This window comes from Aedes aegypti, chromosome 1 (genome assembly GCF_002204515.2).
Source record: "Aedes aegypti strain LVP_AGWG chromosome 1, AaegL5.0 Primary Assembly, whole genome shotgun sequence".
NCBI classification, from domain to species: domain Eukaryota; kingdom Metazoa; phylum Arthropoda; class Insecta; order Diptera; family Culicidae; genus Aedes; species Aedes aegypti.
This window is the reverse complement of record NC_035107.1, coordinates 25,272,517-25,296,337: the sequence shown is the minus strand read 5'-3', so window position 1 is coordinate 25,296,337 and position 23,821 is coordinate 25,272,517. Positions and strand designations below refer to the sequence as shown.

At 43.3% G+C, this 23,821-nt stretch overlaps 1 protein-coding gene across 1 annotated transcript in view; it reads right to left on the bottom strand.

The window, feature by feature from the left end:
* Window positions 1-300: 300 nt before the first annotated feature.
* The window catches only part of LOC5580071 (kinesin-associated protein 3), a 42,743-nt gene continuing 19,222 nt past the window's right edge, over window positions 301-23,821 (bottom strand). Inside the window, exon 9 of the mRNA XM_001654762.2 lies at window positions 301-1,360. Coding sequence (XP_001654812.1) covers window positions 1,321-1,360 — 40 coding nt within the window. The 3' untranslated portion in view covers window positions 301-1,320. The remainder of the gene's footprint in view (window positions 1,361-23,821) is intronic.

Here is a 23,821-nt window from a genome sequence, read left to right as displayed (position 1 = left end):
AACTGTTAGAGAGGATTCCGGAAGGATACTTGAAAGATTCCAGAAGAATTCTGGAAGAACTTCCGAAGGATTTTGGAAAGATTCCCGAATGATTTTCGAAACACTTGACAAACTCGATAAACCGTTCACAGTGTGCTTTAGGGTCCTATTAGGATTAGGAAATTTTAATAACTAGCGAAAATCTAGACATTGCATATACTTTGCAATTCTATTAAATGGACAAATTGAAATGAAATTGCCGTTTTCATTGCGGTAAAATGACTGTGATATTCTCTACGTTGAAGAACATAATCGGTCCAATCACTAAAATCATTACGATATATACTCTATTTTTGTCGCATTTTTTGGTTTTCCTTTGTCTTTGAATCGGTACACGTTGACAGAGTCACAAACGCACATTATACATACAACTAAGGGTTAAAATTTGTTAATGATGAGCGGTTACAACACGTTTTGCAACTGAAGCTACCAATATTGAACCATGATATATTATTTCAAGAAGCGTATAACGGGGTTGTTTCAGATAACATAAACTACGAGTTAACATAATCCAAAAACACAAAGGTATCAAAAATCAAGTTCAATAACTTAAAAACACTGGAATCTCTATCACAAATTAAAGAAGACTAGACATAATGGTTTTTGTTTGACAGTCAATTCGCACATTCGTTCAATCTCATTCTTCGTTCGGTAAGTAAATCGATCAAGTGACATCGTTATGCATATAAGGATTATAATAGTAAGTTTGCTTTCGAAGCCGAAGCTTCAAACGTTCAAGCGTATTTTTTTGCGTACACAAACTCTGCAGGCAAAGAGGAAAAGGGAGGGTGCAAACACTCTAACTACCTACATGTTCTTTTTTGCAATTCGAAAGGGAGAGATTCAGCTTTGGTGTGGGTTGGTTTGTGCGGAAAAAAAGGATTGCGTGGATAGGAGAGAAGGCAACTTACTCTGATACTAACACGATCTAAGGCTCAGCACTATTGAAGCGGGCGTGACTATAAATACTTTCTGCTTTATATTAAAACACCTTATCTGTTCTATCGCTCGTAGGAATCTAATAATACCAACATCGTAATAGCAGAGCCTGTAAGCTCGCGCGGGAAAGCTCTCCATCTCTCTAGTTCTCTCTACATTCCTAGCAGCCTCGTTGGCTATCCAACAAAGTTTTTTTTTCCTATTTTTCCTTTTGGATCGATTTGTATTTGTTAGTTTTGTATTTAGGTTTTGTCATGCTGTATAGTTTGTATTGTAGGCGGTCACATGCCACCGATCTGGGGATAGACGAATGCGTTTTGATGGAAAAACTCTCATTGTTTCTTAGGATATCACTTCAAAGTCCTCCAAGTCGCGACTGTAGCTGAAAGAGATAAAAATAATAGACATTAGACGTGAGTGTTTCTCTTTATTGATTCAACTATTTTCTCTGCCTTTTCAGCACAGCGAAATCATATTACACCAGCGAGTGAATTGGACTATGTTCATGAAGTAATGATTGTACACCATTGTTTACATCTTGAAGAGAATTGAATTGAAACTAGAAACGAAAGTTCTTTTGCATCGCTAGAGCCTCGTGAAGCTGTTGGTTATATAAGGATCACTTGATCGTGAACCTAACCAACTGGTTTTCAAATAATATTTTCAAAGTAAGTAGACAACTTCCACTGTTACCAGAATAGCCCAACGATCTAAGCATAAAATAGCAGTTGAACCGATAATCTCAAAGTTTAACCGGTGTCAGTGTGATGTCTAGTGTTTATGAGATTTGTCGCGTTAAGCACTTTCTAGCACTAGACTCTGAAGTGAAAAGTCGTTGATTTTGAACATCAAGTCTTTTGTATGAAAGCAATCATTGACAGCTCGTTGTAGAAGGTAATTGAGATCAATTCAACCCCTTTAAACAGATGCGAGTTGGTGTCGAGGTAAGACACAAGACTTGCACTCCGAAGATTGAAGGTTCAAATCTGGGTCAGGCGGAAACGTTTATTTTGTTCCTTTTTTATTTCAAATCAAAACATACAACGTTGAATTCAAGTGCCTTGATATTGTCAAGATTTAACAGTAGTGCAAATCCAAGTGCAGAACTATTGATAGCATCGTGCTTATTTTTTACCGTGTATTGATAGATCGCAGCTGATGTTGATAGTTTTAGGACATCAGCTATCAGCTGATATGACGGATATTGAGCAATTCTGCTTCACAGTTAATCCGATTTTGACCGTCTTTCGCACGATTCTGGTGTCTTTTCGCAGGTAGCACTCGATACCTTCCGCCAGAGTGATGCAAATTGGGATCACACCGACGATAACGCATATTTTTTTTTCACATGCGTAGTCAACGTGGCTTTTAAAGTTCAGCTTATCATCGATCATCACTCCCACTCATCGATGCAATCGCATGCCTTTAACAGTGTTGATCCCCTCTGTTTTGTGGTAGATAATCTGCAGTTTGACTCTACTCATCAAGCTCTCGATTGCGTCTATTTGAGACACACATATCTTCACATCATTAGCGTCTAGCTCATTACCAAACATCCCATTCCATAGAGTTTTACCGAGAATTGATTCATGGGGATGCCCGATGTTACTCGCATTGACTTCTGCCCTCCATTCATCTTATATGCCAAGACTCTGCTCTATATGTTAAGCATGATTCTTTCTAGGAGTTTTTCCAGTGTATCCATCAGGCATATGGGCCTAAACATTTCTAGATTTACCAGTGTCTTCCCTGGCTCTGGCACCAGAATCAGCTTCTGGATCTACCATATCTCTGGAAAGTTACACTACTGAAGCACATTCATGAACATTTCTGGCAGCCCTTTGCACTCCATTTGGTGTTCATTCTCGTGCTTTCTTTGCTTTCAGGTATTTCGCCTTTTATACAAGCTCGTTGTTAGACACATACCGGTCTTCGGTGATTGCTGCTGCGTTTACATTGTACGATGTTAATGGCATCTGGCAGGCGTCGAAAGGCTTTGAGGGTATCAAGCCCTAACGCCTCGGTACGCAGGATTGACGTCTTCATCTCAGCGCAGCTCTTTGTTGCTTTCTATTTTACTAAGACTGATCTCTCATTTAAATGCGGCTGTAGCTTCTCTAAAAACCGTATTTCGCTTTTTTTCTATCGATCTCAGTTCTTCTTGTTTGGACCCGCCTACTGACTTAGTATGGGTTACCCTTCGCAGTTCTCTCGAGCACTGTATGAACTGCATTCATCGTCGAATTGCATTTTGGACTGCTTTTGGACTGCGAAACTGCAACTCATCAATCGACCTTCTCACACTAACGGTTATGAATGATTCTTCCCAAGAGTTTTTCAAGCGTATCCATCAAGCATATGAGCCCTAACAAAGTTGGTTATCCCAGCGGCTTCCATGGTTTTAGCAGCAGTACCTTTACTGCCGTTATACGCATAATTGTCCCATGTTCCAAAATATGCAATCGAGAAAAACGCGTTTAAAGATTTTAACACATTTAGGCCTCGTATTGACCAGGTGTGTGGTAAATTAAATTAAAATCTTTACAATAGTATAAAGAGTAGCGTGTTCATTAAAGTCAAGAGTTTGTATTATGGGAATAAAGTAACTTTACCTACGAAATTCAAAGTGGGACTGTTATGCCTAGAAATACGGGGTTTTTGGTGAATTTCTACGCATGACAGTCCCACTGATAGTAGTGACCAATTATGTGCTAAGTATACTGTTGTAGATAACCGTTCTTACATAAAGATTGAACCTAATGTAGAGGACGTATATCCTCAAATCTATGTTAAGGCACCTAATGAAGGCTCAAGGGACATGTGCCAAACGGAGCCACGTGTGGGGAAGTGAAGAAATACGATTTTATAGTTTGGGATAGAAAGCAAAGCTTTCTGTAGGTGTGATAATAAGAAAATGAATGAGTTAGGGAAAGAAAGAGTGGATGAGTAAGTTAGAGAGTTTATAAGATGTAATAAATTCCTATATCGACTCTTCCAGCTGCAGGCTTGACAGAAACTCGTCTGCGAATTCAAGGTTATTCTGCGAAGTAAATATTTAACTCAAAATTCACGACACAAATCTTCAAACAATTTGACATTTCTTTGGACTTGATTTGCAAAATCATGATATTTGATACATCTTAAATTAAGTTTTAGAACCACCAACATATTTTCTATTTGCACCGAAGAACTAATTATCCAGAAAAACCCACTGGTCAAGTCATTCAAATACATTTGAACCGCCTTATGACTTGATTCGCAATTTCATGAAAATTAATATGTCGCGAGCCGGTTTCAGATTCGCCAAAATAATGGCCAATTCCATCAGTGAACCGGTATTCGGAACATCCAGCTTGTGGCCAAGTCATCCAAAAACGGTCAAACTATTTTTATTTAGATTTGGTTTGCTAAATCATAAAGTTGATTTGTCGCCAGCCATGGACTCGAAATTAAAGTGATTACTGATTCTTCAAGTGGGATTATTTAAGTACTCCCCGTGATGAATCCAAAATTACGGTAAATTTCTAATCGATCAAAGTGGTTCCAAAAACTAGAAGAATTTTGTGATCAACCCTGCAAGTTTAACTGAAATTCATTGAAAAACTGTTAGGAAATAATATTTTGATATTGAAAATTTCAATCAAATTTGACGTCAGGCTGGCATGAATGATGCAATGCATCCCGATAATACTAACACATAAAACAGGTTGTGTTCCGCATGGGGCGTAAATCCAACGTAAGAAGATATTTTAAAACGATTTTCCCAAACATCAGCTAATTCAGAACTGTCTACTGAATATTTTGTTCGAGATCAGCGCAGCGTATTGTATTTATTGTATCGTGACAATTATGCGTAGAAATACAGTAGTGGGACAGTTATGCGTGGAAATTCAACAATGGGACAAATAGACTTGGCTTGCTTTTCATTGAGTTGCCGAATAAAGTAAATTTTTAGTAAGTGTTATCTAAAACTATACGTAAAAATAAAGTGTTTGATGACAAAAAGTTAAAATGCACAAAAAGTAACATGGGACAGTTATGCGTATAACGGCAGTTTAGCAGCTTCTGGATATTACACTGTTCTGGAAAGTTAAATACCTTCGTAAAGATAGTTCTGTACATTTTCGGATGTGTCAGGATAGCAGCTTTCTGCGCCATATTCGGTGTTTCAGGCGTTTCGCAGCTTCTACAACCTAGTCGTTGGACATTTGCCGATCTTCGGCGATTGCATTTACGTCTTCTCGAGAGAATTGGAAGGCAGTGGTTAAACTAACAAACAAATTATATTTGATCTTCGCAGGACGGAGGTTGGGCTGCAAAACGGTGAGCCGACAACTATGAAGGAGCGTTTAAGAAAGCTCTTGTCCTCACAAGTTCTTACCTCACGCTTCCACGGGTCAAACGATGACAAAGACCGCCAGCTAATGGTTGCGTACTTAGCTGGTAGTGCAGCCTGGGCACTGTTGTCCTTCTGACATCAGCTAGAATGAGGACTGAGGAGGTACGTCTCGAGCGTCTTTTCACCAGGAGGTGCGGCTCAAACAGAGTCTGTTCTGGTATCCAGTGGCTGAGCAAGAAATGTAGAATCGCGCACAGCTAAATCCAAGGTGGTAGCCCAATCAGTGCGATCGCCCTAGTTAAACAGAGCTGGCACGATGGCGCTCCGGCGAGACAGGAGTGTTGGCGTAGGCCCAATAAGCCACCCGTAAAAAAAAATATTGTGATTAACATAGGAGATAATACAATTGAAACAATCGGCAAAGACCCACGCGACGAAATAAGGATTACGATTGGAAACTTGGAACATGGAACTGCAAGTCACTTAGTTTCGCAGGCTGCGACAGGATAATCTATGACGAACTACATCCCCGTAGCTTCGATATCGTAGTGCTGCAGGAACTTTGTTGGACTGGACAGAAGGTGTGGAAAAGCGGGCATCGAGCGGCTACCTTCTACCAAAGCTGTGGCACCACAAATGAGCTAGGAATTGGCTTGATAGTGTTGGGCAAGATGCGACAACGCGTTTCGGATGGCAGCCGATCAACGCAAGGATGTGCAAGATAAGGATAAACGGCCGTTTCTTCAACTACAGCATCATCAACGTACACTGCCCACAAGAAGGGAGACCCGACGACGAGAAGGAGATGTTTTTTCGCGCAGCTAGAGCAATTATATGACGAATGCTCGCCGCGCGACATGAACGCACAGGTAGGACGAGAGGAAATGTACAAACCAGTGATCGGGCGGAACAGCCTGCACGCCATATCTAACGACAACGGCCAACGATGCGTCAACTTTGCAGCCTCTCGTGGTATGGTAGTCCAAAGCACCTTCTTCCAACGCAAAGATATCTATAAGGCCACCTGGAGATCACCCGATAATCTAATCGAGAACCAAATCGATCACGTTCTAATCGACGGAAAATTATTTTCTGACATCACCAATGTTCGCACATACCGCAGTGCGAAGATAGATTCGGATCACTACCTAGTTGCTGTATGTATGCGCTAGAAACTTTCGACGGTGACCAACTCGCGTCGAAGCCGAACGCCGCGGTTTAACAACGAGCGGCTACGGGACTCAGAAGTAGCCCAAGAATACGCGCAGCAGTTAGAAGTGGTCCTACTAACGGAAGAGCAGCTTGGCGCAGCCACTCTGGAAGATGGCTGGATGCACATAAGATCCGCCATAGGTAGCACCGCAACAGCAGCACTAGGTCCAGCGGCCCCGAATCAGATAAACGACTAGTACGACGGCGAATGCGAGCAGTTAGAGAATGAGAAGAATGTAGCATGGGCGAGAATGCTGCAACACCGCACGAGAGGGAACGAGGCACTGTATAAAAAGGCACGGAACATTCAAAACTCGATCTTTCGGAGAAAGAAGCGCCATCAAGAAGAACGAGATCGCGAAGCGATGGAAGAGCTGTTCCGCACTAAAGACACACGGAATTTCTACGAGAAGCTTAACCGTTCGCGCAAAGGCTTTGTGCCACAAGCCGACATGTGCAAAGACTGTGACGGAAATCTTCTCACGAACGAACGTGGGGTGCTCGAAAGGTAGCGGCAGCACTACGAAGAGCATCTTGGTGGCCAGTAGTGAAGGTGGCACGGATATAACTTTGGGAGCACGCGCGGACGATGAAAAACTTCCGCCTCCAGATCTCCAAGAGGTAGAAACGGACCCCGAGCAGAAGAAAATAACTACTGAATACCAAATTGAGGTATTCCATACCAGATAATTTCCAATACTACATACCTGAATGAGGTATGAATTAGCCCTGCATAAGAGGTAAAATACCTCAAATAATATCTCAAGCATATTCTACGAACACCAAACTGATAACTAGATCAGGTATTGTAATACCTCAATAATACTTAATGGATTTTCATATAAAAATGAAATTTTTCAATTGTAGTTCAATACCTCTAGCAGACCTCAATAGCTGTTTAATACCTCAATGAAGTATTTTTAATTGTTTTAAAGATTTTTTTCAATACCATTATAATACCAAATTGAGGTATTGACAACTGAACAATACCTAATTTTGGTATGATACCAAAAAATGGTATGCATAAGTTATTGGGGAGTTATTTGTTCCTCCTCGGGACATTAGACGGTTGAAAAACAACAAAGCCGCTGAAGGGGACCAACTACCGAGCGAGTTGCTAAAAAACGGTGGTGATGCACTGGCAAGAGCGCTGCACTGGGTTATTTCCAAGATTTGGGAGGAGGAAGTATTGCCTGAGGAGTGGATGGAAGGTGTCGTGTGTCCCATCTACAAAAAGGGCGACAAGTTGGATTGCACCAATTATCGTGCGATCACAATTTTCAGCGACGCCTACTAGGTACTCTCCCAAAGTCTATGCCGCCGTCTATCACCACTTGCTAGAGAATTCGTTGGGCAACAGCAGGCAGGATTTATGGGCGAACGAGCAACAACGGACCAAATATTCGCCATCCGCCAGGTGTTGCAGAAATGTCGCGAATACAATGTACCCACACATCATTTATTCATCGATTTTAAATCGGCCATTGTAACAATCGATAGGGAACAGCTATAGCAGATTATGCACGGTTTCCCGGACAAACTATTGATCAAGGCGACGATCGAGTGAGTGATGTGCGTAGTCCGAGTATCAGGGACACTCGTCCCTTCGAATCTCGCAGAGGGTTACGGCAAGGTGATGGCTTTTCGTATTTACTGTTCAACATTGCGTTAGAGGGTGTGATAAGAAGAGCGGGGATAGACACGAGTTGCACGATCTTCAGCAAGTCCGTTCAGTTACTTGGTTTCACCGACGACATTGATATTGTTGCACGCAACTTTGAGACGATGGCGGATACGTACATCCGACTAAGGGCTGAAGCTAGGCGAATCGGACTGAACATCAATGTGTCGAAGACGAAGTACATGATAGCGAGCGGCTCAAGAGAATACACGGCACGCCCCCCACCTCGAGTTCATATTGATGGTGTTGAAATCGAGGTTGTCGAAGAATTCGTGTACTTGGGCTCACTGGTGACCGCCGACAACGACACCAGCAGAGAAATCCAGAGACGCATCGTTGCTGGAAATCGTGCCTACTTTGGACTCCGCAGAACGCTCTGATCAAGCAAAGTTCGCCATCGCACGAAGTTGACCATCTACAACACGCTGATTAGACCGGTACTCATCTATGGGCATGAAACATGGACCCTACATGCAGAGGATCAGCGCGCCCTTGGTGTTTTCAAACGGAAGGTGTTGCGGACCATCTACGGCGGAGTGCAGATGGAAGACGAAACGTGGAGAAGGCGAATGAACCATGAATTGCACCAGCTGCTGGAAAAACCAACCATCGTCCACCTCGCAAAAATTTGGGAGGCTACGGTGGGCCGGGCATGTCACCAGAATGTCGGACAACAACCCGGTGAAAATGGTTCTTGAAAAAAGTAAGAGGTTGTTTCCGAGATACGACCGCCAAGTTGATGTTGGATAACGTTAGCTTCTTCTATTTTTCCTGATTTAGGACCGTCACGAACGTATGGAAGATTTCTAGGTACTGACAAAAAATCTAATCAATTTTCAAATTATTTGTTGCATGTCAATTCTGATCTATTATGGACATTGAGTGTTATTATTTGGTTGGTTCGGTTAACACTTCAACACCGATAGAACCGGTCGATGTAAGATGAAGCATGAGCGGTAACTTTTGCTCTCCAAACAAATATACCGGTTGAACGTTAGGTCCGTTCATGATCCACTAAGATTGGTTGCTTTAGTGGATTCCGAAGCCAGTTTGAGGTTGAGGCTCTTGTCCATGAAGTCCGCTAACTCTGTATACTCCTCTTTGCTCAAATCGATGTTGAAGTTACCTGTCACGATGATTGGCATGGTCTCCTTTTGATACTCCAAGAAGTTCCGCGCCATAAAGAACTTCTTCTGCTTCATTGTGGTATCCGGAGAAATGTAGAGGCAAACCAGTAGTGGCCGACAATTCATTATAGTGATCTCGGCAGCGCAAATATTACCATAATCATCTGACAAGCCCAGCTCCACATCATAACAGGTGCACAGTTTTCGAATCTTGTGCGCCACAGCAATCGTTGTTGCTGGCGATGAAATCGATCAGGACTTCTTGATTAAGGTCACGGGACGGTGATTTAATCACTCTTTCCATTTGAAAATTTGATCTCAAGTACCACGCAATATATCGATGCGAAAAATGTATCACTAGCATTATATATATGTAGTGCACAACCCATTAAATTTTCAGTTCAATCGGTTCACCTAAACTAGAGATTTGCTTCTGCAAAGTTATGATGATAATTGTTAGAGTGAGACAAAAGATAGGGAAAATAACCATATATATATATAGAAGCAAATCTCTAGTTTAGGTGAACCGATTAAACTGAAAATTTAATGGGTTGTGCATACATATATATATATATATATATATATATATATATATATATATATATATCGGTCGGTTTGTTTGAGGATACCAACCTGTACGCGATCCACGCCAAGCGTGTCACCATCATGCCGAACATCCAGCTGGCTCGTCGTATCCGTGGCGAAGGCGCTTTAATTGCATTTAAGCACAATTTTAAACAGCAACCCTTTACAGGGCCACAATTGAATAAATAATAATTAGTTATCAATTGTAATTTCGAATGATAAGCTTTCAACGGAGATAAATGGCAAACAAAGTTGTATCTAGGTTCTCATCGGTAGGGTCGGGCGGCATTTTTGCAGTCTTCTCTGTGTGTGTATTTTGATTCGATCGACAATTTCTTACCAAATCAAAACGTCAACAAAGCTGTTGCTGATAAGTTTTGGCTCTTTGTTCGCCAAGTTGATACTGATCGCTCTAGCATGCGACGACGACAACGGCATCATTCAATCATCACTAATTGCGAGGCAAACCGTGATGGATTCTTCATTCAAGTGCCGTTCGCGATTTACCTGACCGCACGCGCACAATGGGAATTTTATTTCTTGACACTGTGATTCTCGAGAAGCATTATTTAGCCGTGATAAATGATTTCATGCAAATTACTGACCAAAATCTGAATCAATCACATTCAATCACCAGTAATGTCGCTCTTCACGGTGGAAAATTCTCACAACTCTTTCGAAATGAAATGGTCGTCCTGAAAAGGACGGTTGGGGCCAGTCACCGTCGATCGAACTGGGTTGTCAATCCATTGTTAGACAGAAACACACCAAAAAATTACCGAAGACGATTAAATCAAAATGCAGTCGGTAATTTTGTGCTTCGTTGTTTTCGTTGGTTTGCTCACTCCTCCGACGGCAATTTTCAAGGTTTCTAGACGAGTTCTCCACAAATTTGATGGTGTAGCTGGATGCCCATGGCCATAATGAGCGATTTCACGGAACCTGCAGCATTTAGCTTGGGTTGGGAATAAACAAGAGCAGAAGCAGCGGCAGCGACGAATGTGTAAAATTTATTCCGATAGGAGTCCTTCTCCAATTGCTGGTCGACGATTGACTGATGTGCGCGGGGCTCATTGAATCTTGGTTGGCTTCGAACACGATAGAATAAAGAGGAGTAAGAAGAAGATCGAAAGGGGCGTTTTCCTTTGCATGACGAAAGTGGCTAAGATATCGAGCAATGATGTCTGTGCTAGGAATACACAAGAAAAATGTGCTTTTCTATGGAAAATAACACATGCCTTGATATTTATCGATTTTTCAAGTTTATTCATGAAAATCAATAGTTTTAATTATTGGAGTCGATTCGTAGAAAGATTTCCAATATGCAATGGTTAGCTATTGATAATCAATAGTTTTCTTTTGTATGAAGGAAAATTTCTGATCCATGGGTGCCAAAATGATGATAATTGTTCAATGAGAATTTCTTTTCAGAAGCATTCTGAATATGTCGCAAATTTGTTACATACGTTCTCATAAAATATGGCAAGTCTATGAAGCTGTTGGAAATGCCACTCTATTTTACAATCGTTGTGAAATGTTGTGACGGCACTGCAGCAGCGTCCGCGAATACAGTATCAAATTGGCGTGCCATCAATTATTCATGACAAATTAAATTTTGTATGAAGCTGTGAGATTGATTGAGAAATATAAGATGTAATAAGGTCGAAAATATTATTCTTTCAACTCTTTTCAACATATTTGATGGCCCTAAAAAGCGCCGATTTGCTTATACGACGAACTATCTAAATGACGTGACGTGGATGGCGCACAAGAGCAACGGGTTGTTGATTACCAGGCATAAGTCGAAATCTGCAAACGATGCTCACTCTTAAAATCTTGAGCGATTTCACAAGTCCAACGCTCAATTAGAAGCAGCTCCTCGGATCAGCAACTCAGAGGGCCTGTGGTATTTCGTTCCTAGCGGGCTTGCTTCTTGACCACCGATGCTGAATTCAAAGTCGAAATCTGCAAGCGCGGATAAATTTGCGGCGGCGATGGCGACGGCTTGGACGCTTTTCCGAGCGGCAGTAGTTCGCCGTCATCGCCGCCGCAAATCAAATGCGTCTTCCTCTTCTACGGAATTTCTACGAGAAGCTTAACCGTTCGCGCAAAGGCTTTGTGCCACAAGCCGACATGTGCAAAGACTGTGACGGAAATCTTCTCACGAACGAACGTGGGGTGCTCGAAAGGTAGCGGCAGCACTACGAAGAGCATCTTGGTGGCCAGTAGTGAAGGTGGCACGGATATAACTTTGGGAGCACGCGCGGACGATGAAAAACTTCCGCCTCCAGATCTCCAAGAGGTAGAAACGGACCCCGAGCAGAAGAAAATAACTACTGAATACCAAATTGAGGTATTCCATACCAGATAATTTCCAATACTACATACCTGAATGAGGTATGAATTAGCCCTGCATAAGAGGTAAAATACCTCAAATAATATCTCAAGCATATTCTACGAACACCAAACTGATAACTAGATCAGGTATTGTAATACCTCAATAATACTTAATGGATTTTCATATAAAAATGAAATTTTTCAATTGTAGTTCAATACCTCTAGCAGACCTCAATAGCTGTTTAATACCTCAATGAAGTATTTTTAATTGTTTTAAAGATTTTTTTCAATACCATTATAATACCAAATTGAGGTATTGACAACTGAACAATACCTAATTTTGGTATGATACCAAAAAATGGTATGCATAAGTTATTGGGGAGTTATTTGTTCCTCCTCGGGACATTAGACGGTTGAAAAACAACAAAGCCGCTGAAGGGGACCAACTACCGAGCGAGTTGCTAAAAAACGGTGGTGATGCACTGGCAAGAGCGCTGCACTGGGTTATTTCCAAGATTTGGGAGGAGGAAGTATTGCCTGAGGAGTGGATGGAAGGTGTCGTGTGTCCCATCTACAAAAAGGGCGACAAGTTGGATTGCACCAATTATCGTGCGATCACAATTTTCAGCGACGCCTACTAGGTACTCTCCCAAAGTCTATGCCGCCGTCTATCACCACTTGCTAGAGAATTCGTTGGGCAACAGCAGGCAGGATTTATGGGCGAACGAGCAACAACGGACCAAATATTCGCCATCCGCCAGGTGTTGCAGAAATGTCGCGAATACAATGTACCCACACATCATTTATTCATCGATTTTAAATCGGCCATTGTAACAATCGATAGGGAACAGCTATAGCAGATTATGCACGGTTTCCCGGACAAACTATTGATCAAGGCGACGATCGAGTGAGTGATGTGCGTAGTCCGAGTATCAGGGACACTCGTCCCTTCGAATCTCGCAGAGGGTTACGGCAAGGTGATGGCTTTTCGTATTTACTGTTCAACATTGCGTTAGAGGGTGTGATAAGAAGAGCGGGGATAGACACGAGTTGCACGATCTTCAGCAAGTCCGTTCAGTTACTTGGTTTCACCGACGACATTGATATTGTTGCACGCAACTTTGAGACGATGGCGGATACGTACATCCGACTAAGGGCTGAAGCTAGGCGAATCGGACTGAACATCAATGTGTCGAAGACGAAGTACATGATAGCGAGCGGCTCAAGAGAATACACGGCACGCCCCCCACCTCGAGTTCATATTGATGGTGTTGAAATCGAGGTTGTCGAAGAATTCGTGTACTTGGGCTCACTGGTGACCGCCGACAACGACACCAGCAGAGAAATCCAGAGACGCATCGTTGCTGGAAATCGTGCCTACTTTGGACTCCGCAGAACGCTCTGATCAAGCAAAGTTCGCCATCGCACGAAGTTGACCATCTACAACACGCTGATTAGACCGGTACTCATCTATGGGCATGAAACATGGACCCTACATGCAGAGGATCAGCGCGCCCTTGGTGTTTTCAAACGGAAGGTGTTGCGGACCATCTACGGCGGAGTGCAGATGGAAGACGAAACGTGGAGAAGGCGAATGAACCATGAATTGCACCAGCTGCTGGAAAAACCAACCATCGTCCACCTCGCAAAAATTTGGGAGGCTACGGTGGGCCGGGCATGTCACCAGAATGTCGGACAACAACCCGGTGAAAATGGTTCTTGAAAAAAGTAAGAGGTTGTTTCCGAGATACGACCGCCAAGTTGATGTTGGATAACGTTAGCTTCTTCTATTTTTCCTGATTTAGGACCGTCACGAACGTATGGAAGATTTCTAGGTACTGACAAAAAATCTAATCAATTTTCAAATTATTTGTTGCATGTCAATTCTGATCTATTATGGACATTGAGTGTTATTATTTGGTTGGTTCGGTTAACACTTCAACACCGATAGAACCGGTCGATGTAAGATGAAGCATGAGCGGTAACTTTTGCTCTCCAAACAAATATACCGGTTGAACGTTAGGTCCGTTCATGATCCACTAAGATTGGTTGCTTTAGTGGATTCCGAAGCCAGTTTGAGGTTGAGGCTCTTGTCCATGAAGTCCGCTAACTCTGTATACTCCTCTTTGCTCAAATCGATGTTGAAGTTACCTGTCACGATGATTGGCATGGTCTCCTTTTGATACTCCAAGAAGTTCCGCGCCATAAAGAACTTCTTCTGCTTCATTGTGGTATCCGGAGAAATGTAGAGGCAAACCAGTAGTGGCCGACAATTCATTATAGTGATCTCGGCAGCGCAAATATTACCATAATCATCTGACAAGCCCAGCTCCACATCATAACAGGTGCACAGTTTTCGAATCTTGTGCGCCACAGCAATCGTTGTTGCTGGCGATGAAATCGATCAGGACTTCTTGATTAAGGTCACGGGACGGTGATTTAATCACTCTTTCCATTTGAAAATTTGATCTCAAGTACCACGCAATATATCGATGCGAAAAATGTATCACTAGCATTATATATATGTAGTGCACAACCCATTAAATTTTCAGTTCAATCGGTTCACCTAAACTAGAGATTTGCTTCTGCAAAGTTATGATGATAATTGTTAGAGTGAGACAAAAGATAGGGAAAATAACCATATATATATATAGAAGCAAATCTCTAGTTTAGGTGAACCGATTAAACTGAAAATTTAATGGGTTGTGCATACATATATATATATATATATATATATATATATATATATATATATATCGGTCGGTTTGTTTGAGGATACCAACCTGTACGCGATCCACGCCAAGCGTGTCACCATCATGCCGAACATCCAGCTGGCTCGTCGTATCCGTGGCGAAGGCGCTTTAATTGCATTTAAGCACAATTTTAAACAGCAACCCTTTACAGGGCCACAATTGAATAAATAATAATTAGTTATCAATTGTAATTTCGAATGATAAGCTTTCAACGGAGATAAATGGCAAACAAAGTTGTATCTAGGTTCTCATCGGTAGGGTCGGGCGGCATTTTTGCAGTCTTCTCTGTGTGTGTATTTTGATTCGATCGACAATTTCTTACCAAATCAAAACGTCAACAAAGCTGTTGCTGATAAGTTTTGGCTCTTTGTTCGCCAAGTTGATACTGATCGCTCTAGCATGCGACGACGACAACGGCATCATTCAATCATCACTAATTGCGAGGCAAACCGTGATGGATTCTTCATTCAAGTGCCGTTCGCGATTTACCTGACCGCACGCGCACAATGGGAATTTTATTTCTTGACACTGTGATTCTCGAGAAGCATTATTTAGCCGTGATAAATGATTTCATGCAAATTACTGACCAAAATCTGAATCAATCACATTCAATCACCAGTAATGTCGCTCTTCACGGTGGAAAATTCTCACAACTCTTTCGAAATGAAATGGTCGTCCTGAAAAGGACGGTTGGGGCCAGTCACCGTCGATCGAACTGGGTTGTCAATCCATTGTTAGACAGAAACACACCAAAAAATTACCGAAGACGATTAAATCAAAATGCAGTCGGTAATTTTGTGCTTCGTTGTTTTCGTTGGTTTGCTCACTCCTCCGACGGCAATTTTCAAGGTTTCTAGACGAGTTCTCCACAAATTTGATGGTGTAGCTGGATGCCCATGGCCATAATGAGCGATTTCACGGAACCTGCAGCATTTAGCTTGGGTTGGGAATAAACAAGAGCAGAAGCAGCGGCAGCGACGAATGTGTAAAATTTATTCCGATAGGAGTCCTTCTCCAATTGCTGGTCGACGATTGACTGATGTGCGCGGGGCTCATTGAATCTTGGTTGGCTTCGAACACGATAGAATAAAGAGGAGTAAGAAGAAGATCGAAAGGGGCGTTTTCCTTTGCATGACGAAAGTGGCTAAGATATCGAGCAATGATGTCTGTGCTAGGAATACACAAGAAAAATGTGCTTTTCTATGGAAAATAACACATGCCTTGATATTTATCGATTTTTCAAGTTTATTCATGAAAATCAATAGTTTTAATTATTGGAGTCGATTCGTAGAAAGATTTCCAATATGCAATGGTTAGCTATTGATAATCAATAGTTTTCTTTTGTATGAAGGAAAATTTCTGATCCATGGGTGCCAAAATGATGATAATTGTTCAATGAGAATTTCTTTTCAGAAGCATTCTGAATATGTCGCAAATTTGTTACATACGTTCTCATAAAATATGGCAAGTCTATGAAGCTGTTGGAAATGCCACTCTATTTTACAATCGTTGTGAAATGTTGTGACGGCACTGCAGCAGCGTCCGCGAATACAGTATCAAATTGGCGTGCCATCAATTATTCATGACAAATTAAATTTTGTATGAAGCTGTGAGATTGATTGAGAAATATAAGATGTAATAAGGTCGAAAATATTATTCTTTCAACTCTTTTCAACATATTTGATGGCCCTAAAAAGCGCCGATTTGCTTATACGACGAACTATCTAAATGACGTGACGTGGATGGCGCACAAGAGCAACGGGTTGTTGATTACCAGGCATAAGTCGAAATCTGCAAACGATGCTCACTCTTAAAATCTTGAGCGATTTCACAAGTCCAACGCTCAATTAGAAGCAGCTCCTCGGATCAGCAACTCAGAGGGCCTGTGGTATTTCGTTCCTAGCGGGCTTGCTTCTTGACCACCGATGCTGAATTCAAAGTCGAAATCTGCAAGCGCGGATAAATTTGCGGCGGCGATGGCGACGGCTTGGACGCTTTTCCGAGCGGCAGTAGTTCGCCGTCATCGCCGCCGCAAATCAAATGCGTCTTCCTCTTCCGACGACACAAACTGAACTGTGACGGCGGGAGCAAACGCAAAGCGAAAATGATTCGCCCGACCGTGTGAACAGTCCGACCGCAAAAAGAAGACTGAGGGAAGAATGTTGTTGTTGTTTGAGAGGGACTTTAACCCGAAGGTCATTCGTCATTAAAACTGAGGGAAGAAGCAGGACCGGTGCGCTTTTATAGTGGGAAGCGGAATCCAAAAATGTGCTTGAACGTGATTGGTTAGATAAGAAAGGGGTCAACATTTTACGATTTTTTCAATAGTTTGTTGCCAATAATCAGTAGTGTCCTCCATTTGAATCGACGCGTAGATAAATTTCCGATCGATTGATGTATAAATATTGAAAATCTATCGACAAATGGCTGAGTTATTAGCGGTCAAAACCTGACCATTTTTCGTTACATGCTTAATTTTTCGTTTTTTGAAATTGTACCCCCATATGTTGCCGAAGGACGTTATCCAACGTCAAAAATCCGATCGGCACAAGACGACGTGGTGCGCAGCGAGCAAGACGGGTCGATCAAGTTGAGGACGATCTGCGGACCCTTCGCAGAATGCGTGGCTGGCGACGGGCAGCCATGGACCGCGTTGAATGGATTCGTCTCCTACGTACAGCAAAGGCCACTCAGGTCTTTGCCTGACTGGTAAGGTAAGGAAGGACGGATGTTAATTACAGATTAAACTAATGATCAACTGAAGAACATATGTTTTCACTTGTTAATACTTCGGGTTACTGAGATAGCATATTGGAGACTTGATTACTCAATCTCCAACACCCTCTATTAATCAACAATCCTTTATGCTTTCTCATTTTACGGGACGGACAGATCCTAGCATTTGACTGCAATGATTTGATGTCAAGAGGACGCTTCACCTGTGTTACCAAACGCTATTCGAATGTAATGATTTTGATTTCTGATTTACCGCTTTCATTTGCTTCAGAAGGTCGGCCAAATTTTTTGTGATCATCTCGAGGTATGCAATCTACTTTCCAACATCTTGCAGAATCAGCAGTTGAATCGGTCAGTTCGTATACTCTGTGTTGCATTTCAAAATGTTGATCGGGAAACATGTACTGCCATTCGATACGTTTTCTAGCCACAGTTTTTAAATGAGTTCCGCAAGAAGCGTCTTGCGCAGCTTCTCCAATATCAAAAAGTAAAATCTCTCCATCGTTAAATTCATACTTCTCCCTCTCCTGTCTTCCAATAGTATGTTGATTCAAACTTCGGTTTTTAGCGTTTTCGGTATTACACAAATTTGCTGCTGCCTAAGGTAGAAAAAAGTTCAATTCGTAAAAACTTCCTCGCATGGGACACCAATACACCAATCATCATCAAAGTTCATCTTAGCTGCCGTTGCTCTGAAGGAATCGTTAACGCCTGCTTCAGTCAGCTTTTTGACCGATAGTAAATTTGCTCGTAGACCTGGGATATATTGGAGTTGAGGTTACAGCGGAATGAAATGCCGAGTTTAATTAATTTACGAAATAAACGGAACTTTATTCAACAACGATGTTAACTCTACGAATTCACTTTCACTTTTGCTTTTGGCGCGTGATGCGCAATGATGCTGCTGTTGCTAAAGACCTACAACAGAGAGAGGCGCAACATAAAGATGTCACCTTAAAGAGGTGCAGAGTGGCATGCTCGTTGTCTATATCAACACTCCTCCTCAACGAGCATTGCCAGCCTATGACAAACCCATCATGCTTGCAAACTTCTGCATCTTTACTGCACCCACCGGTTTAGTGAGTACATCAGCCACCATATCCTCCGTTGGACAGTACTGCAGCTTCATGGTTCCTTCCTCACACAGTTGTCTCACAAAATGCTGCTTCACTTCAATGTGCTTTGACCGACGACTTCTGCGATCCGAGCTTACGAATTGGATGCAGCTTTGATTGTCCTCCATTACCGTGACAGGACCTTCAAGCTTCTCGCCCATATCTGCCAACAGCTTCCGCAGCCAGATCAACTCCTGACTAGCTTCACTCAGCGCCACATATTCGGACTCCATCGAAGACAGAGTGACGCAACTTTGCCTCCGACTAACCCACGATACAGCTCCACCGGCATAGTGGAAGACAAAACCTGTTGTGGACTTTCTTGTACCTGCGTCGCCGGCCCAATCAGCATCCGAATAGCCGATCAGTTTTCCACCTTCGTCACCGTACACCAGTTTCCACTTTTTCGTTGCCTTCAGGTAACGGACAACACGTTTTGCCGCCACCCAATCCGCTTCAGTCGGCGAACACACTTTCCGGCCCAATATCGCTACGCTAGCTGCTACATCTGGCCTAGTACAGACAGAAATGTAGAGCAGCGCGCCGACGAGACTACGATATTCGTTCTCATCCGGCAGTTTTGCACTTTTGTCCTCAGAACTAGTGAAACCTTCGTCCATTGGCGTTTTAGCCCGCTTCGCATCACGGAGACCGAATCTATCCGCAACACGATCGATGTAACCTTCCACCGAAACACTGTATTTCCCGTCGATTCTCTCAATCTTCAGTCCAAGAAAGTCACTCGGTTCTCCGAGATTCGTCACTTCGAAATACCGCTTTAACACTTTGTACACCGAGTCAATTCGAGCCCCATCTTCACAGCCAATCATAATATCGTCCACATATACCAGTAGGTAAACACGCTTCCCGTCTACTACTTTCGTATAGAGACACGGATCGGTCGCACTTTGTTCGAAACCCATTTCCACGAGAACATTATGGAGTCGCTGATTCCAGCACCGCGCTGACTGTTTGAGTCCATAGATGCTCTTTTTCAAGCGACACACCATATTTTCCCGCCCCTTCACTGCGTATCCAGGAGGCTGCTTCATGAAGATTTCCTCGTTCAAATCACCGTACAAGTAGGCCGTTTTCACATCAAAATGTTTCAACGTCATTTTCCTCTTGCTTGCCACGGCTAACAGCACCCGCAGAGTAGTGTGGCTGGTTACCGGTGCGAAAACTTCGTCGTAATCGACACCGTATTTCTGGGAGTATCCCTGAGCCACCAGACGTGCCTTGTATTTGGTAATCTCGCCGGATGCATTCCTCTTCAGCTTGTACACCCAGCGGCAACCAACTGTTTTCCGTCCGACAGGTAAGTCAACGAGCTCCCACGTTCCGTTTTGCTGGTGGGATTTCAGCTCATCAACCATCGCCGCTTTCCACAATTCCTGTTTTTCACAGGTCACCGCTTCCTTCAAGGTCTTCGGTTCAACCTCGTCCGGATCCAGCGATTCCGCAGCGAAAATCTCCTCGATCAAGCGACGCGGCGCAACCCCTTTCGTAGCTCGATTCGAACGCCGTGCTATTTCGTCCGAAGAAAATCCATGGAATGATCCATCGCCTTCCGAAACACTTTCGTTGAACGTCTCGTTGAGTTCCTGAGCATCTTCAAATTGCTCTACTTCAGCCGGTTCCGGCTTACACCGCCGCTCATCCTCAGATGGCCACGTCAGCGGTACTTCCAGTACTCCTCCTGTTTCCTGATTCCGGCACCGAACAGTTTCTTCTGTGTCACACAATTCCAGAAATTTGGCATCCCTACTAATCTTAATCATATCCGTTTCAGGGTTCAAGAAACGATACGCTTTCCGACCTTCAGCGTAGCCCACGAACACCATCTTTTCTGCCTTGTGGTCCAACTTGCGTCGCTTTTCCTTGGGAATATGCACATACGCTTCCGAACCGAAGATCCGCAGATGTCCATACGAGGGCTTCTTCCCATGCCAGAGCTCGTACGGTGTCTTGGTCACGACAGACGACGGCAGACGATTCTGCAAATAGTTTGCAGTGCAAATCGCCTCGCCCCAAAACCTTTTAGGCAACTTCGACTCCGCAAGCATACACCGAAGCATCTCGACAAGATAACGATTCTTCCGTTCCGCGACACCGTTCTGCTGTGGAGAATACGGCGCCGTCACTTCGTGCACAATACCACAACCCGCGAAATACTTCCGCAACGAATCGTTCATATATTCGCCACCACTGTCGGATCGAATCTTCTTAGGAAAATGCCCAAACTGATTCTTCACCAGATTGCAAAATTCCCGAATGCGTTCATCAGCGTCCGATTTACGCCGCAACAGGTACACTGCACTGTAACGCGAGTAATCGTCTACCAACACGATATAAAACCGATTTCCACTGGGCGTTTCCTCTTCCATCGGACCACCCAAGTCGGTGTGCACAAGATCTCCCACCGCGCAAGATTTACTGTCCGATACTTTTGGGAACGATTCACGAACCATTTTCCCCTCACAACACGGACCACAAACCGACCGCACTTCGCATGGATCAAGCTTCAACCCGTAACCCAGATTGTTCCGCACTATCTTGTCCACAGCTTGCATATCGCGATGCCCGAGACGCCGGTGCCACAGATGCTTACACGAATCGGAATGCTTCGGATTCGCTAGAAACGCCTTCTCCGGAGCTTGCTTCAAGTGGTACAACCCTCCTTTACGTTGTCCAACTAGCACTGATTTTTCTCCTTTCAGGATACGGCACTCTTTCTGCTCGAACAGAACCCGAAACCCCAAATCTGTGATTCTACTCACCGACAGCAGGTTACCAGCAAGAGACGGGACGTGCAAAACGTTGTCGAGCCGCACATTCATTTTTGCACCATCTCCGTTGTAAGAGACGAGCTTACCTGTACCGCTTCCCGATGATTCAATGGATTTTCCGTCCGCCAAGCAAACCGCCGTTGCCTTGGACTCATCCACATCCACCAACAACGATGCATCACTGGTCATGTGAGACGTTGCACCAGAATCCAGGTACCAGAAACCGGATCCGCCGACTCTACCCGCTGCTAAACACACCTCGAAACTGGAATCAGAATTGATTGCGACGTTTGCCTTCGGGCCATCGGACTTCTCCTTCCCACGCTTGTCCTGTGTCAGCTTCTGGCAATCACGCCGGAAATGGCCCGACTTCTTGCAATAATGGCACAACTCCCTATTCACTTTCGGCTTACTCATACTTTTCGTTTTAGCCGAACTTATCACCAGAGCCTTATTATCAACACTTGAGTCACTTTCGACACGACGTCGACCTTCGTCAAGCAGCTTACCCTTCACAAAGTCCACTGTAAGATCTGCATCCGGTCGACTCTCAAGTGCCACAATCAAACCGTCGTACGATCGCGGAAGACTGGACAACATCAACGCGACGAACCAGTTGTCCTTCACTTCCTCACCCAGAGCAGACAAGCGGAGCCGTAACGCCGTCATCTGCTTGAGATGTTCCGCCATGTTACCATCTTCTGCCATCCGGATGGTAATCAACTGTCGCACTACGTGGATTATGCTGGACAGAGATGAGCGCTCGTGGTAATCCTTCAGCGCATCCCACATCTCCTTTGCCGTTTGCTTCGTCATCACATGGATTAGCTGAGTGTCCTCCAAAGCCAGACCGATCAGTGCTTGCGCCTTCTCGTCTTCCGAGGTCCAGGTCGCATCAGCAGCTTCCGGTTTCGGATCGATGACCACTCTCAGCAGCTTCTCCTTTGTTAGAAGCAAACGCATTTTGAACTTCCACACCGCGTAATTTCCGTCGTTCAACCTTTCGACCGTCGCTTTTTGTGTCCGCCATCTTGTTTTTCACAAGCACACCGACGACACTTCCGATCCGAAAAGAACGATCCGAAAATCCACTACCACGCTACAAATGTCCTCAAAACTCAAGCACTTCCAACGCTAACTGGGCCAATAACCTATTGGAGTTGAGGTTACAGCGGAATGAAATGCCGAGTTTAATTAATTTACGAAATAAACGGAACTTTATTCAACAACGATGTTAACTCTACGAATTCACTTTCACTTTTGCTTTTGGCGCGTGATGCGCAATGATGCTGCTGTTGCTAAAGACCTACAACAGAGAGAGGCGCAACATAAAGATGTCACCTTAAAGAGGTGCAGAGTGGCATGCTCGTTGTCTATATCAACAGGATATACAGAACATGTTCTATATTGCACGTATCACCCAGACTATTGGTTTCTACAATTCTTACTTTGTGCAAAGCAAAAAGGGATTGATCGTTTTTTGCCACACAAATTTCAATCGGATGCTTCAACTTCTCCATAGAAATTAAATATTCTTTCCGATTCACAAGATTACTAGCACCGAAGTCCAGCTTGAAAGAAACTTTCCTTCCGGCTCTGCAATTCGTTGGCGTACCGTCCATGAACGCAACAGCTTTACCGCCACTTGCAATATTGGCTTCGAATTCGAATTCATATGTGCAGTCTTTGGCCTTTTGTCCCTTTTTGTGATACCTGTAACACTTTCCTTGGAACTTCCGTGACCCGTTTCGTAGTCTATTCCGTGACTTCTGGAGGGTTCCCTCAAACGCTGATAAGTCTTCCTTATACACTTCAATCATTCTATCACATTTCTTCATATCTTCTGCTAATAACACTGCGGAACACGTTTTTGTCTCCAGCACCAAAATACCGCTATTCACTTAATTAAGGGTTGCTGAATCCATTGCCGTTTTCAGAAATATCATAGCACGTCTAGTTTTTGAGATATTGACTGTTGAAAAATGCAAAAAAAAAAACACTATTTCAGCCAACTTGCATGCAAGTTTGCCAGCTTGTAAGGTAATATATTGGCTTAATTTGCCACAGAATTCAAACTTTATGTGTATAACAATACTTATCATCAAAGTTTGTATAACTTTCGATACGGAAAAGTTATTTTTTGATGGTTTGAAGAATTGTTGTATTTTG